The sequence below is a fragment of the Vigna umbellata genome, chromosome 2, assembly GCF_029865625.1.
Source record: "Vigna umbellata cultivar VRB3 chromosome 2, Vumbellata_1.0, whole genome shotgun sequence".
In the NCBI taxonomy this organism is placed as follows: domain Eukaryota; kingdom Viridiplantae; phylum Streptophyta; class Magnoliopsida; order Fabales; family Fabaceae; genus Vigna; species Vigna umbellata.
The window spans coordinates 52,087,425-52,104,986 of NC_142166.1; the positions used below are offsets into that span (position 1 = coordinate 52,087,425).

At 30.7% G+C, this 17,562-nt stretch overlaps 4 protein-coding genes across 4 annotated transcripts; 1 reads left to right on the forward strand and 3 right to left on the reverse strand.

Annotated features, from left to right (window-relative positions):
• Positions 1-6,687: 6,687 nt before the first annotated feature.
• Positions 6,688-7,825, reverse strand: LOC148204307 (uncharacterized). The gene has a single exon (XM_088108070.1). It carries the CDS (start codon positions 7,653-7,655, stop codon positions 6,765-6,767), a length of 891 nt encoding a protein of 296 aa, XP_087964196.1. The 5' UTR covers positions 7,656-7,825; the 3' UTR covers positions 6,688-6,764.
• Positions 7,826-9,194: 1,369 nt separating this feature from the next.
• LOC124837387 (uncharacterized) lies at positions 9,195-10,617 on the reverse strand. The gene has a single exon (XM_047312729.2). It carries the CDS (start codon positions 10,193-10,195, stop codon positions 9,308-9,310), a length of 888 nt encoding a protein of 295 aa, XP_047168685.1. The 5' UTR covers positions 10,196-10,617; the 3' UTR covers positions 9,195-9,307.
• A 3,042-nt stretch (positions 10,618-13,659) lies between these two features.
• LOC124837390 (uncharacterized) lies at positions 13,660-14,699 on the forward strand. The gene has a single exon (XM_047312734.2). It carries the CDS (start codon positions 13,711-13,713, stop codon positions 14,599-14,601), a length of 891 nt encoding a protein of 296 aa, XP_047168690.2. The 5' UTR covers positions 13,660-13,710; the 3' UTR covers positions 14,602-14,699.
• Positions 14,700-16,316: 1,617 nt separating this feature from the next.
• On the reverse strand, positions 16,317-17,428 carry LOC124837392 (uncharacterized). Its single transcript, XM_047312736.2, has one exon. It carries the CDS (start codon positions 17,308-17,310, stop codon positions 16,429-16,431), a length of 882 nt encoding a protein of 293 aa, XP_047168692.1. The 5' UTR covers positions 17,311-17,428; the 3' UTR covers positions 16,317-16,428.
• Between the last annotated feature and the right edge of the window lie 134 nt (positions 17,429-17,562).

The following is a 17,562-nucleotide window of genomic DNA, read 5'->3' on the forward strand; positions in this document are numbered from 1 at the left end:
TAGCTTAAACTTATTACTAACTAACCAGTCTAATTAGACAAAAATAAATAATGCAGCTCAAGTTTAATGCATATGGCGTAAAAAAATTTACATTATCAGTTAATAAAGATTTCATTAATGTATTTTTTTCGACTTTTCAAATAGTTACAGTAAAAATAATATATTCACCACAAAACATTTCATAATTGAATAGAAAATCTGAAAAAAAAAATTTTAGAACAAAAATACACGTGAGATGAAAAAAAGGTGATGGTGTATATAAACAAATATTTTGAATTTGGAAGAACATGAGATGGAGAAGTACAAAGATATCTTCAATCTTGTAATTGTCATCTTACGAAATAATGTAACTGCTGGATCAGGTGGCTGCCCATAGTAACCAGGCCAGCTGCATGGACGGTTCACACACACCCAGTGGGCCCAAGCTCCATTTCATCTGTCAGTGGGCCATCTCTTGTGGGCCACCATACCTTCCATCACCTCCCTTAAGTTCTTCATTAGCATTAATTACCATCTAACACTACAAAATCATTAATCACATTTAAATGTTAAAATCATGTTAAATATTTAGTTATAATATATTTAAATAAATGTCTTTTTTTAAACAAACAAGCTATATTGTTGAAAGCATTACATAATAAAAACAAGAGTGTTTCATCTACACCTCCAATATCTCATCCTGCACTTCCAAAAATTCTACTTTTAATCTTCTCACATTTCATCATTATCCTACACCTTTAACTTTATAGAAAATTTTATTTTTAATTTTAATAAATATATTCTTATTTTTTTCTTTTTCTTATTAAAAAGATTCTATATCACCTTAATAATAACTAAATTTAAAATTTAAATATTATTTAATATAATTTTATATTTTAATAATTATTAAAATATGATTTATGTTATAATAATAATTATATTAAAAATATAAAAATAAAATAATTAAAAATAAAAATAATAACAAAAAAAGTAAATTATATTAAATAAAATATTTAAATATATATATTAAATTATATTAAAATATTAAATTAAATTAAATAATTATTAAAATTTAAATAATAAACAAAATTTTAAAACAGTTATTTATCAAATAATAAATAAAATTATATTAAATAAAATATTTAAATATACTAAATTATATTAAAATATTAAATTAAATTAAATAATTATTAAAATTTATATATAAAATAAAATTTTAAAAACATTTGATTTATAACTTATCGGATATGTATATCCGATTAACAAATTTTTCAAAATTTTGTTTTTTTTAAATTTTAATAATTATTAAATTAAATTTAATATTTTAATATAATTTAATATATTTAAATATATTAAATATGATTTTAAGTATTGTTTTTATTTTTACTTTTATTCTTATTTTAGTTATTATTTTTTAATTTTCTTAATAGAACTATTTTAAAAATATAAATTATATTTTATTAATTATTAAAATATAAAAATATAATAAATAATATTATAATTTTTATTTAAGTTTAATATTTATTAAATTTTAAATAAAAAGCAAAGTATTAACATATTTATAGATTTTAATATATAAATAAGCTTTTTAAAATTTTTATTTTTATTTAAAATTTAATAATTATTTAATTTATTTTAATATTTTATTATAATTTAATATATTTGAATATATTAAATCAAATTTATTTTTATTATTATTTATTATTATTTATTATTATTTATTATTATTATTACTATTTTTATTATTATTTTTATTATTTTATTTTTATGTTTTTAATATAACTATTATTATAATATAAATTATATTTTAATAATTATTAAAAAACAAAATTATTTTAAATAATATTTAAATTTTAAAATAAATTAAATTAAATTATTATTAAGGTAGTGAAAGTTGTTTTTAATAAAAAAAAAGAAAATGAAAAAATATTTATTAAAGTTAAAAATAAAGTTTTGAAAAAGTTGAAGGTGCAGAATGATGATGAGATGTCAGAAGAATAAAATTGGAATTTTTAGAGGTGCAGGATGAGATCTTGGAGATGTAAGATAAAACACTCTGAAAACAAAAGAATGTGGAGATGAAAATGAGGCTCGTTAATCAGAAATTAGAGGCCCACACCGGATGATTACGAGAACAATGCATGTGAAAAGGATGGATGCAATAGAGTTGGTGATGATGGGTGAGTGAGCCTAATCACGAAACAAACAAGCACATGATGCTATTCATATACATACATACATGATTCATGTGAATATGATGTCCTCTCATTACCTCCACCGTTGGTTCGTTTGTCTATGAATGGTGGATTTGGGATGATATAATCATATTATAAAATAATCATCATGGTTCATGATCTCCACCGTTGAAGTGGTTTTGTTGAATGTAAAAATATCAACTCAACAGCAACGTTAGACATGACTATTGACAGAACCACTCTCAACTCTTGGTCGTATTTCAATCATTTTATTTTTATACTAAAAAGCACTTCTTCTTTTTTTCATTTTTAAAATAATAAATTATTTAACTAATGATAAATATAGCTTTTGTAATTGACAACGCGACCATTTTTCAACGTTGAATCTTGTTAAAGAAATATTAAATAGGAAAATGATAAGGTAACATATATATATTTTTTTAAACATTTTGTTATATGTTATTTTTTATTGATTTATAATATATTTGTACAGTAATGAATTAATAAGAAATTGACATGCTATATTAAAATGTTGTAAAAGAAAATTGTGTTAAAAATATTTTTAATTAAATAATATTAAATTTCATTTCGCAAATATTTGCAACTAGATACAAACAATTTAACCAAGAGGTTTAATATTATGAAGTTTATTAGTGTATACATATTTATAATTTTTACTTAATTTTTAAAAATCAGTAAGGATTTGTAAGTTTGAATTTAAATATAATAAATGTTGTGCATGTTCCTGATTAAATTAATTATTTTTATAATTAAATGATCGATATAAATAAAACAAAAAATTTGATGCCGAAGGGTCCATGTCATGAAAAATAACTTACAAAATGACAACATTCATGTGACATGTCTGCTAGCAATTGATTAAGGCAAATACAAAACAGTGATTGAGATAACTCATATTGGTGTTTTTTTATTGTAACTTGTATTTCTTTATTGTAATTATTATGGGTCGTATTTTAATAATTTTTATTTTAAATCCATTTAAAAAAATTTATTTTCTGATCAATCTTTGCAATTGCTTTTTATTATTTATATAAAACACTAGAATCCTTGATGTTTTTATTATTTTGTGTGGTACGTTTTAAGGTGCGTGAGATCTAAAAGATTTAAATGATGTATACTTTTAAAACGCTTATCATTTTGATAGATATTTTATATGGTAAGAAATTATGGTTTGAAAATTATTTCATATTGATGTCTTTGATGATCAATCTTGCAACTTTTTGGGTTTTTAATGAAAACTCATCTCTCAACCATTTTATTTTGTTAGTAATATCATAATCGGTATTTATTAATTATTTCATATTTTCTTATTATAGCTCAAGTTATGTCTTGATTTTTTTTTATGCTATTTGTTAAATAATTACAAAATTTTACAAGCCACGGGTTGTGATTATGATATAAGTTGTTTGTGAGACTACAACAAAAAAAGATTTGGTTTATTATTATCCATATATTATAACTTTTACCTGAGTGGAATAATGATTAGTGAAAAAATTTCTTCAATTATACAGGTTCGTAATAATAATAGCTTTAATATACTTGTTTATTTTTTTTATTTTAAAAAAATAAAAAATATGTTATATGAATAAACTTTTTATTTTATTTATTTCATATATTCTATATATAGAAAGAGAAAAATACGACTAAATATTAAATATTTAAAATATCTCATAATATAAATAATAATCAAATATATTCTTATCTTTATATAAAACATATTTTTAAAACCATTTATTTTTCATATTAATTTAAATAAAAATATATTGAATATATATATATATATATATATATATATGTATATATAAGTTTCTTTTTCTCGTGAATAGAACAAAGATTGTCTCACTAATTATTTAAAATAAATAATAGCCTACATCTTGATTGTACAAAATATTGTTAAAAAATTATAATGGAGTTCAACATATTTTTTTTGGCTTTTTAAAGAAAAATAGTTGATAATGACAATGAAATGTGAATTATACTCGTACTTAATAATAAGAAAATGTTTACATAGGTAACTGTCTTTATAAATGTAATATTTTCAATATCAAAAGTTTATTCAAATAAATTTTAATATAAATTTAAACTTAAATAATATAACTGTAATTCAAATAACAAATAAAGGAAGCTAGTTTTGTACTTTTATTTTTAAAAGACAGGCATTTCTGTAATTTAAATAATTTATACATTTGACTGTTTTAATTGGATTTTTATTTAAAAAATTCATTCTATTAAATGTTTAAATTGTTTTTTATTTTCGTATAAGTACTTTGTTACTTGATTTTGCTACTAATTAAATAATGTGATCGTAACTTTCATCTTTCTATCTTCAACTCTCCAATCAACTCATGTCCCTTTTTCAATCTAAATTATATTAGAGAAAAAGTGAGTTGAAAGATATTATAGTAAGGGAAGCAATCGATTGCCTACGACTTTATAAATAAGAAAAATAACTATTATATTATCGTAAAAATCAAACAGTAGAATATTATACAAAAGTAAAACATCTGAAAAACTTAATAAATTTTTTTTTTAATAAAGATTTAATTGAAAATATTCTAATTTATCAAACAAAACTTAAGTAAGGTAATATTTTTTTTCACACATTCATATTTTACATTTTCTATTCCAAATTATTATTTTTTTTAATTGTCAAAATTGTAAAGTGGGGAGTGTAAATAGCTTAATTAAAGAAATCTTATACCATAGTTCAAGCAATTTCAAATCCAACATATTTAAATTTATTACTGTATCTTCGTCTAAAATAATAACTATTCAATTAGATTATTTGTCATGGTGATTGATCGTTCTTTAAATTTTTCAATTAGTGATATATAAATAATATTCAAATAAGTACTAATATGAAAAAAAAATTAAGATCGATAATTCAAAATTTATAATTTTGATTATTCTAGCAGTACTCCGTCAATTAATCAGTTACTGCAGCGAAAGTTTAATTTTGAAAGTGCGTAACATGAGATACTTTAAATAGTTAAATCCAGTTGGACAATTTTAGGATTCGACATGAATTTGTTGCCTTCCACATGTAAATTGCTTTCAGCATGATTGTGCTGAGGTAACACACATTGGTCGTACTAGGCAGCTTGAATTATTTTCCATTTTTATTAGATTTTAAATACTTTTTAGTACGAATTACAATGCGTATTGATATTGTAGGTCGGTCTCCTAACAAATCAAGTGTTTTATGCTCTTAACTTACTGATCCGTTTAGACTCGCTCACGTTACTTGAATATAAGGTTGGACAAACCTCGTAACTTCAGAAAGATTACCATATTTTAACATTTAAATTAGAAAAAACTATTTTATTTTATTTTGTTATTCCTTTATTTCTAAGTAAACTCTCTTGTTTGAGTTTGATATTGATTAATTGTTATAATTTTTCATAACTTAGATAATTTTATTTTTTTTTTATGAAATGTTTAACTTTGGTATATTTTGTTAGATTATACATTCAAAAACAGACTAATCATTAATAAGCAATTAAATTCTTCAATTAATTAAACAAAAACAAAATAGTCACATGTATTTAATTTTTTAACTTTAAAACGTTTAGGTTTCCTCTTAATTTTTTCTTCTGACGAAGATAAGAGAAAGAAACCAGAAAAGCTGTATACCTACACACAAATGGAGATCACAATGCCTTATGTTTATTTTTTTCTCAAAAAGGACAATTTGTCTAATTTGATCTCTCATCGTATTAGAATATTGAATATGGTATTTAGTTAATATTTTATGACGTTCTTAGCCACAAATATAATTAATTAAATCATTTTAATATTTTAACTAATAATATAATCACCCTAACACATTTAATTATTATATATATATATATATATATATATATATATATATATATATATAATTTAGTAAATTTTAGGATTTTTCTAATAATTTTGTTTAAATCTTATTCTATTAGTTTTTGGGTCTAGTAAAAGAGGGATACTTAGTTATGATTTTCGATTTATCGAGGTACAATATTATTTTATATAGATTAAACAAATTTTATTTTCAAGATAGTTGATATTTTATTTTTGTTCTCGTAATATTATAAGTGTCACGGTTATTTAAAGTCATTTAATTATCAATAAATACAAGACTCAATTTTAGAAAAATATATATATGAAATGATTCCCTGTTCCGGTAAGTACTGCAGAAAAGACTTTGGATTTGTTCATTTACCCATTTTGGATTTGTTCGTTTACCCATTTACCACATATCTGACCTTCTTAATCTTTTTGTTAAGTTGATTTTTAACTTCAACTTTAAAATATTTGAACATGTTTAATGATTGAAAATTTTCATGTATAAGATATTGGTAAGCCTAGATTAATAAGAATCATTTAGTGCAATTTGATGGTGGATAAGTGCAAAAGCTGTTGTGATGATGTAATTGACGTTCAAGTTCCCAAAAAAAAGATCCACTAAAGAGATAACAAAATTTTTCAGAAAGATTTTTAGTTCTTATATCAGTAGGCATATACATGTATGATTTGAATGTACAAAGGTAACTAAGTGGATGAGTACAAAAATTCAGTCCGAGGTACGTTGGACTAGTGGTTAAGGACATTAAGAAGGGAGACTCTTATTTTGATAAGTCGCCTAAATAAAAACTCGAGTCCTTCTTCAAAGTCTTGAATGCACGACTCCATTTTCTCCAAGTGGCTTTGCAGATTGTTTGTTTCTTCAAATTTGGATGTCTTGGCAAATACGAAGGAGTGCAATGCTGCATCCACTTGGGCAAATTCATTTTCATCTGCCACTTGCGAGCAACCCACTCTCTTTGGCTGAATTAGCTTCGAAATTGAAAGCCAGCTGTTTGACTTTGCTTGTGTTGACCCTGAGATATATTGCAACAGTGTCTGAAACGTTGATAGTGTTGCCACTTCCGTGTCTTGTAATAAGGTAATCAAAGACACTGTTTGGTGGTCTTTGTCTGATGTGGATGAGACGTTGCAAGTCTTTGAAGTGCCGTTCAAATTTGCCAAGGCTTTGGAGATGGCCTTTTTCACCACCTTTCTAGATGTCAAGAATTTCTTAGCTTCTGCTGCCAACTCCGCTTCACCACCCCTCTTCCTTCTTATGATGGAATGAAGCTCACGTGTGCATTCTTTTGTGTGCAGTAAAGCATCTTTGGCGGCACTACACACATCTAAGAGCCTTAAGGATCCATCCAAAACCTCATCTACCCAATTCTCTTCACGCTCGTGGAGAAGGGCATCTTGCGTGAGGGGAAGATGGGTCAATTTTTCAACACACTCTATCAGATCTTGCAAGCATCTTATGTTTTGGCAAAGAAACAATGAGGAAAAGGTGGCTGCTTTGGAAGCCCTTAAGCTGTCCAAGTGCTCATTGCATTCTAGAATGAGAGGGTGTGATCTAGAGGGCAAGCTACTTGAGCGGCCATGAGAATGGGATTTTGGGTTCAAGGGAGAGGATGCCATTTTTCCTCAAGAGAGAAAAAGACTGGATTTTGAATGTAGAGTTGATGAGTCTATGCATCAACTGATGGCATCTTGTGAATATATATTATGGCTGTTGGAGGCATAAAGAATCTCTTCTAAAACAAATATCAGTGATGCTAACTAATCGAGATTTGGATCTAAACATAATTACAGAAGTGTTAGAATAGTGTCTCCCACCAAGGAAACTATCCAACTCGTTATTTTGTCTCAACTTGCTCTCTAACATGCATGATTGATGATTATGACATATTCAATGAAAATGCCTCACCTAAAACGTGTTTCAACCTTAAATGTAACTCATCTGCACCCGTGGACTTCTGAATTAATGGTAAAACAATGCTTGAAAATCCTCTCTCGTAGGAACAAGAATCACATCGTATCACTTGTTCGCACGTAACGCTTAACTTAAATATTAATATTAAGCTAATCCTTGGTGTGCCCCGGTTTTCTATAACAGGCTATACAATTTTTTTCAGGAGTATGAAGATGCAATACACGTGCGCTCATTGAAACAGATAACTAAGAGTCGAGCCAAACCAGAGCTTGTTTTGTAGGATGTTTCCGTCTCTTTTCCTGTCACAAACTCATTATGTGTGTTTCAGTTTCTGTGGGTTATTCATCTTAAAAGAACACGGGTAAAGAAATTGTTCTCTGAAGATAAATACGAGGGTACAAAATTTCACTAGGATTAAGTAATGCAATTGCATAGTTTACATTAAGTAATAGGTTTATTATTGGACTTGGATAGTTTACACATCAAGTTCAAAATTAGCACTCTACCCAGGAAAAGGAAAAACAGAAAAAGTTTAGCCACAATATTCCTGTGTTAGAAATCCTTAATCCAATCTCTATTACTAATTTACCCATGAAGTCTCCGAGAAAAATAATTTTAACTATACTTAATGGTAGATGGTCCTATTTTAATGAAGCTTATTGGTCCTTCACAGCAGAACCTCGTTTAGTTTAGCAATAAAACTATGACTTTAACCTCTCTGCTGTCTTGCACATCAATTAATAATAAACTGCATATTAAGATAAGATACCAATCAGCTTGTCTTCATAAAAGGAGCACAATCATCATCCTTTTGTATTTTTTTTTTCCCAACATGTGCAAGTGGACATCTAAATTTCGATTTAACCGTTGACCTGATGACAATATTAAACTTTACAGCTACGATCCATGTTCAAATTGACTTTGAATCACATGTGGGTTGGATACTTTATTTGCTGAGTTTTCTTTTTTCTTTCCTCTCGTAATAATTTTATGTTTTCTAATCATGAGACTTTAGTAACCTCCTTCACCGTTCTTTTCATTTTCTTTCTTGTATAGATCAAGAAAGCAGATCACAGTGTTAAAGTCTTAAAATTGTAAAACGTTTGTTGAATCTATACTTTTCTTTCACTTATTCCAGACGTGAACATTTGAAAGAATAAAGGGAAATTGAAAGATAAGATTTTGAGAATGCTCAAGAATAGGGAACAAGCCAGAAGATGAAATAACTGTAGTTTGATCCTTAATTAACACATGTTCTTTAGAAAGAACATAATATAACTCACATTAATGTACAATTGGTAGACAATACTTGTGGGGTCAAAATTGAGTTCAGAAAAATCATAGACATGTACAATGATCAGTGATTGAAGATGTTGAGAAGGGAAACTCGGTTCCTAATTAGTTTTCTTGAGAGCTGCTCAATTCCTAATTCTAGATCCTGAATACACATCTCCAAATTTTCAAGATGGCTTTGAAGATACACGATAGAGGAAGACTTGTGACGGAGGAGAGACAGCAAAGTTGCATCTACTGTCTCAAATTCATTTGTGTTTGATTCTTGAGAGTCACAAGAAACTCTTTTAGGCTGCATCAGCTTTGAGATTGCCGACCATCTGCTCTGTTTTGGTTGTCCCTTGGGGTCACAGATAAACACCAACAAAGATTCTAATGACTTCATTGTGACCTCTTCTGCTTCTGTTAAGATACTAAGCACAGGCAAAGTCCCACGATCTTTGTTTGAAGGAAAAACTGCAGACTCACTCTTGATCGCTTTCAAATTTCTCAAGGCCTTTCTAATTGCCTTCTTCAATTTGTTCCTTGAAGCCAAGTAGTTTCCACCCTCAATTGTGCAAACGGTTTCATCACCTTTCCTTCTTCGGATGACTGAGTGAAGTTCATGCAGGCTTTCCTTTGATATTAGTAAGCATTCCTTAGCTGTACTGCAGATATCCAAGAGCCTCAGAGACCCTTCCAGAAGGCCATCAACACATTTATCACTGCACTCTCGTGCTAATACTTGTTGTTTGGTTGTCAAATGAAGCAACTTATCAGTGCAGTCATGGAAATCCAGCAAACCATCAAGTTTGTGGCTTAGTGAAGATGATGATACTGAAGAAGAAGCTTCACAATCCTTCAATCTTTGAAGATGCTCCTCATATTGCGATATGACTGGGTGAGGTGCGGATGGAAAGCTGTTGCTTCGAGTGTGCAGAGAGCTCTTTGTGTTTGTTTCAGTGACTGCCATTTATCTTTTATTTTCAGAAAACAAAAGGGTTAGGGATAAGACTGTGTTGTGTGTTCTGAACTCTCGAGTCTTCGAGTTTTAAGGGTTGGCAACTTAGCATCTACTCTATATATAATGGAGGAATTGTGGGAGAAGTTTGCTATTTAATTTTTCCCTTAAATGCCACATAATGAGCTTGTGATCATATCATATTACATGACAAGGGAGACAAGAAGAATATATTCCCTTTAATATCTAGGCCTGGCAATGTTTATAATGCATCCACCCTTCCTCATCCTTGAATTTTCTAACCTTGCCAATCACATAAAATATCAGACACCATGGAGCATGCATCATAATAGAAGCTATTGTCTAGAGAAGGAGTTGTTTCAATTGATAAATAAAATTCAGTTTATGAACTTGTCTACCCAGAGCAAGACAGGATCGACATCAATGAATCAATTCAATATTTATTACTGTATAAACGTGTGCTAATATTTCTGCATAATACATGCATTTGCAATAAATTATTTGAAATGACCTGGGAACACTGCATGGTTATCGCCATCCAGATATGAACAATCTTTGATTTGGTTACGATTATCAAGCCCTGTACAGTTCAACAACATGTTCAGTTTGATTGTACTTACAAAAGGATCTGCTTTTCCTCCAGCAGGCACGAGATCCATTTCCGATGTTCAATGCAATCACCTGCTCTATTGGAGTTCACAATTTGAGATTTTATATCTTATAACTGAAAAGATGGAGGAGACATAGCAAAGGTATCTCATCTATAGGCAGATATAATATTCGTGTGATTCCCAACTTAAAAATTAAGAAATGGGGTTTAGTAAGCTTGATTCATGAAAAGCATCGACCAAACAATTACGGTGTGACATTGATGAACTATTATATTAAGAACTTGTAAAGATGCCAATTTAGGAGTGTTCCTGTGCAAGACACATTTCATTAACATGTTTATATCTGTTCAGTTACATATCCCTTCTGAATAATGGTATTTTTTTCCTTGTATCCAACTAATCTCAATAGAGGGAAGGCACCAAAGACTAAAATGTACATAATCACCATGTAATGATAAAGTTTCATACTACCGGCAGAACAAAACCAGATAGCTGGTATCTTGTCGCTGTACTGCATTGCTTAAGTATCTTCCTTACACCCTTCATGTTTCCTAACCAATTTGGTTCAATTAATTTCTAGTACTAATGACTCAGTGATAACAACTAACAGAATGAAAAATAGTAGCACAAGTTCATACATTTATGAATGCTTAATTAATATATTGATTTCAGAAAATAAAGATTCTGTCTCTTTTTCTTGTCATGTTCTAGGTAGACAAGTGCATAAACTCTCCTCCACATAATATCTTTATGATGCATGCTCCACATTTGATACTTTGATTTTGCAAAGATGCCTTTTTTTCGATAATATAATTGGGAAAATGAAATAATTTGGTGGATGAGAAGTCTAGGTGCATGGGAAGCATTGCCAGCATCTCAGACAACTCAGGTAAGATATTCCTCTTGTCTCCCTTGTGTAGAATAGCAATCTCCCTAAGAAGAGGAAACTTAGATCCAAATAAATAAAATATAATCGGATGATCATGATGTGAAGCTTCAGGAAAAAGATTAAAAAAAATACATTGACTCCCATAATGTGTTTGCTATATATACAGTAATGCCAACCCTTAAAACTCAAGACTCAAGAGTTCAGAATAGACAAATATACATCCTATTTCCTCCTAGGCCTTTTGTTTTCTGAAAAGAGAAAATGGAAATCAGTGTAACAAATGCAAAGAGTTTTGTTCACACTCCATGCAACAGCATACACTCAGTCATCAGGAGAAGGAAAGGTAATGAAACTGTATTCACAAAATACTTGGCAGTTGGAGAAACAAGTTGGAGAAGACAATCGAAAAGAACTTGAGAAATTTGAAAGGGCTAAAAAGTGAATCATCAGTTTTCCCATAAAAAAGATGCCTTCTCAATGCTCAGTGTCTTAACAGAAGCAGAAGAACTCACAGTGAGGTCATTAGAATCTTTGTTATTGTTTCTTTTTGACACAAAGCAACAACAAAAGCAGAACAGGTGGTCATCCATCTCAAAACTGGTGCAGCCTAGAAGAGTGGCTTGTGACTCTAAAGAATCAACAGCCTCAGTCACAAGCCTCTACACAGAGTATTTCTGTGATTTTTTTGAACTCAATGAGTTCTGTCTCCCACTGTACATTAATGTCGATTAAGTTTTTTTTGTTAGAGAGAACATGTTTTAACTAAGGACCAAATTATAGTTATTTCACTTTTCTCTCTTTTCCCTATTTTTTACTACATTCCACATATTGTCTTTCAATGTTTACTTCTAAAATAAGGGAAAGGAAAGAAAAGGGTTAAGCAGATAGTTTTCATTTGAAAACTTAACAATTTTATCAGCCTTCTTCTTCTATACAAGAAGGAAACTGGAATGAAAGGTCAAAGAGTAAGAGGAATAAGTCTTACTATTAGAAAACTGAAATCCACTGGTGATCCAAAGTCAATTTGAACAGGTGTCCTAGCCCTAAAGCTTAAGATTTTCATTTGATTGATGATTAAATCAAAATTTTAATCTATGTACTGCACATCTTCTCAATTTTTAAAATTTAAGGACAATGGGAGAAAAAATGCTGATGATTGTGCAAGACAGCAGAGGAATGGAAATAAATAACACATTAATATAACTCAATTACACATAATACAATTCAATTTTATTGCTCACCTTACAAAGTTATGAGTCCCACTTCATTGAATTATGACCATATCTACCACTAAGTATGACTGAAAATATAAATCTCAAAGACTTCACTTGTAAATTAGTAAAACAAAGAATTGAAAAATCAATCATTCTGAAGTGGACTGTGTGGCTCAAGTTTGTATGTTTCTTTTCTGTGGTGCGGTGGCGGTTTTGCCATCTGAAACGATGAAAACATCTGTACAAGTAAAGATTGGTGTTTAATATTTTTATAGTTAGACAGTATTAGTCATGCATGCCATTTAAAAGTTGGTTGTTATATCTTGCATAGGCTTAAAAAAATTTAATTTTACTTAACAGGATCCAATGTTGAAACCTGGTGTGATAGGAAGTAGAATGATGTATACAAAGGAAGGAATATATGAAAAAGAAACATATACATGAAATAATTAAAGCTGAAGGGCCCACATATTTTTATATAGAAATATTACGTAAACCTGAAAATTTTGGGTGACCACAGCATTACCTCTCTGGTTCCATCCACAAGTTCTATGGTAAGTTAGAAACAGGAAAACAGAGGGAAAACAATGTAGATGAACAAGCTTAAGTTTGACTTTCACTTATTATGGTTTTGTTTTAATGGAGTACGCATGCATTGAACCTCAAGAATCTTGCAAGTTGATATGAATGGTATTATAGAATTTACAGAAAACAGCCCAAGGTTTATGGGCGGACCAAATATTCGTGTATATATTGATATCAATTATATATACATATATCCCTTGAGGAAAAATGGCGTCCTCTCCCTTGAACCCAAAATCCCATTCTCATGGCCGCTCAAGTAGCTTGCCCTCTAGATCACACCCTCTCATTCTAGAATGCAATGAGCACTTGGACAGCTTAAGGGCTTCCAAAGCAGCCACCTTTTCCTCATTGTTTCTTTGCCAAAACATAAAATGCTTGCAAGATCTGATAGAGTGTGTTGAAAAATTGACCCATCTTCCCCTCACGCAAGATGTCCTTCTCCACGAGCGTGAAGAGAATTGGGTAGATGAGGTTTTGGATGGATCCTTAAGGCTCTTAGATGTGTGTAGTGCCGCCAAAGATGCTTTACTGCACACAAAAGAATGCACACGTGAGCTTCATTCCATCATGAGAAGGAAGAGGGGTGGTGAAGCAAAGTTGGCAGCAGAAGCTAAGAAATTCTTGACATCTAGAAAGGTGGTGAAAAAGGCCATCTCCAAAGCCTTGGCAAATTTGAACGGCACTTCAAAGACTTGCAACATCTCATCCACATCAGACAAAGACCACCAAACAGTGTCTTTGATTACCTTATTACAAGACACTGAAGTGGCAACACTATCAACGTTTCAGACACTGTTGCAATATATCTCAGGGTCAACACAAGCAAAGTCAAACAGCTGGCTTTCAATTTCGAAGCTAATTCAGCCAAAGAGAGTGGGTTGCTCGCAAGTGGCAGATGAAAATGAATTTGCCCAAGTGGATGCAGCATTGCACTCCTTCGTATTTGCCAAGACATCCAAATTTGAAGAAACAAACAATCTGCAAAGCCACTTGGAGAAAATGGAGTCGTGCATTCAAGACTTTGAAGAAGGACTCGAGTTTTTATTTAGGCGACTTATCAAAATAAGAGTCTCCCTTCTTAATGTCCTTAACCACTAGCCCAACTTACCTGGGACTGGATTTTTGTACTCATCCACACAGTTACATTTGTACATTCAAATCATACATGTATATGCCTACTGATATAATGAACTGAAAATCTTTCTGAAATTTTGTTGTTATCTCTTTAGTGGATCTTTTTTTGGGAACTTGATCATCAATTACATCAAACATAAGAATTTTCTTCCAATGCGAGTTGATACAATTGGTTAAAGATTTAGAGTTAACTCTCATCCTCCTAATGGATGCATGGGTTCTATTGCCATTGTTTTTAGTTTCTTGTTCTTTTGGGGTCGAGATTACCGGACTTTTTTCATATTCACTATTTTTAGGGGGTCCTTCCAGATTCAGAATAGATGGAAAAAAGATAGATATTCGAGAATTTGAAGAGCATACAAATGATTGCAAAGAAATATACACTTTTCTTTGATCACTTTTATGTACAAGTGTGAGAATGGTTATAAACACATTTTGTTGAGTAGTGGCTTAAAATGTTGAGTAATGTAACTCTCTTTATAATTAGTTGTCTGAGAGGCGTTCAATTCCAACTATAATATCTTCGATGCACAACTCTAGATTTTTCGCATGTGTGTGAAAATTGTCAGTTACTGAAGGCTTGGCTTTGAACAAATGTGAAGCTTCAACACTGAATCAAACATTGCAAATTCATTAGTATCAGACACTTCAGAATCAGATGTCCTTCTTTAGCTGACTTTTGGGGCCAGTAATGAAACATAACAGATTCTAACGAGTTCACAGTGACCACTTCTGCCTCTTCTAAGAAGCTAAAGATGGAAGAAATCTTCTTGTCCTTGATTGAAGAAGAAACTGAGCTTATTTTGTATTGCCTTCAAGTTTTTAAGGCCTTTCCAATTTCCTTTTCCGTGTTCTTCCTGCATGCCATGTCTTTTTGAACCTCAGTTGTGAATCTAGTTTCAGCATCACTCCTCCTGTGAATAACTGGAACAGGAATGTGCATGTTATCCTTTGATTGCAGCAAACAATCTTTAACAGTATTACAAAAATGGAAGCAACTAATTTAGGAGTTGATGATAAGTCATGTTGTTGCAATTGCAGAGAACCTTGTTCAACATGGAAGAACAAAGCATATCAAGGTTAACTATCATGCAATCAGGGAAGCAGAAAGATCAGATTAGAGCACTGCAGTTCTGAAGATCAATTAATAGATATAGTGACGAAGGCAACTGAAAAGGCAAGTTCAAATTACATTGATAAAGACTTGGAATATTAAAGAAACACCTTAAAGAGGAGTGTTAGAATTTGAGAATATTCTGCTGTCCAAGCTCTTTGTCTTTTGCCTTTTCTGTTACCATCATATGTTACCTATTGAGTAAAGAAAAACACTTGTAAAATTTATTTTCATTTACTTTGATTTGATCACCTCCATTATTAGCATTTTGAGAGAATTAAACAGACATCAAAGATGTTCATCTCTGGATGGCGATGAGTATGCAGTAGTCCCAGGTCATATCAAAATAAACTTAAGATTTTTAAAAAATACTATTACATATTCACTATAAAATTAAGGTGTATTTTAGGGCAAAATAGGAAAAGTAATATAAACTTAATATGCTTGTGATTCGATTTGGTTGCATTCAGTTCTGGAAATGAGAGCAAAAAACTGAATGTGATTGGATCTTCTGAAAATTTATTCCATGGAAATATGTCACGAATGCTAAAAGAAAGCATATGTGTGATATATAAACAATATATACAGTGATATATTTAGCATATCATCAACATAGCAATATCTACAATTGTCCCCAGAACACCATTACAAAAATTTGATGCCTTCAGATACCTAAACTAGTGATTAAGAATGTTGAGAAGGGCAACTCTGATTTTAATCAAACGCCTAAACAGAGATTCAAGTCCTTCTTCAAGATCCTGTATACAGGTTCCCAAGGTCTCAAGCTTCTTCTGCAGATCATTTATATCGTTGGACTTGGTTGACATGTGTAATGCAAATAACTGCAATGCAGCATCCACTTTTGCAAACTCATTATCATCTGCTACTTGTGCATATCCTACCCTTTTGCTTTGCATTAGCTTTGAAACTAAAGCCCAGCTGCTTCGTTTTGCTTGTGCTGATCCAGAAAAGAAATTCAGCAATGACTCAAATATGGAAAAAGTAATCACTTCAGCGTCCTTTAACAGAGTTACCAACGCCATGGTTTGGTAGTCTTTGTTAGTGAGGGTAAGGTTGCTTTTATTTGCATTACCCTTCAAATTCTCCAAGGCTTTGAATATGGCCTTTCGCACCACCTTCCTTGAGGTCAAGAATTTCTTAACCTCCACTGTGAGTTCAACTTCACCTCCTCTTCTTCTTCTTATAGTTGACTGCAGCTCACGGGTGCACTCCTTGGTGTGCAGAAGGGCATCTTTGGTTTCTGTACATGCATCAAGGAGCCTTAGAGATCCATCCAAGAGATCATCCACCCATTTCTCTTGCCGTTCCTGGACAAGTGCTTCTTGAGTTAGGGGCAACTGAACTAACTTTTCAATGCACTCATGCAAATCTAGAAGGCTAGTTAGATTTTGCCCCAGCAATGAAGAAGAGATGGTTTCATAGGCACCTAACCTTGCTAAGTGTTCATTGCACTGAAGGATGAGAGGGTGTGGTTTAGAGGGTAAACTATTAGAACGAGCATGGTTATGGAATTTGTGGGTCAATGAAGATGCTGCCATTTTTCTTCAACTAGACAAGAGGAGGGAGCTGGTATTGAATATGTGCAATTCAATGGCCAACTTGCTATCTTTCCTTGCCTGTTGATCAATATATATGGCTGTGGAGACACTAGGATTCTCATCTGAAAGTAAAACAAATAATTACTAACAGATCTACATTGATATAAATATTATCAGAGATATGTTAATTTGATGTCCCCCCTTCCTAATCTTTACAACTCATACCCTTTGTTTTATTAGTTTTTCCTCAAA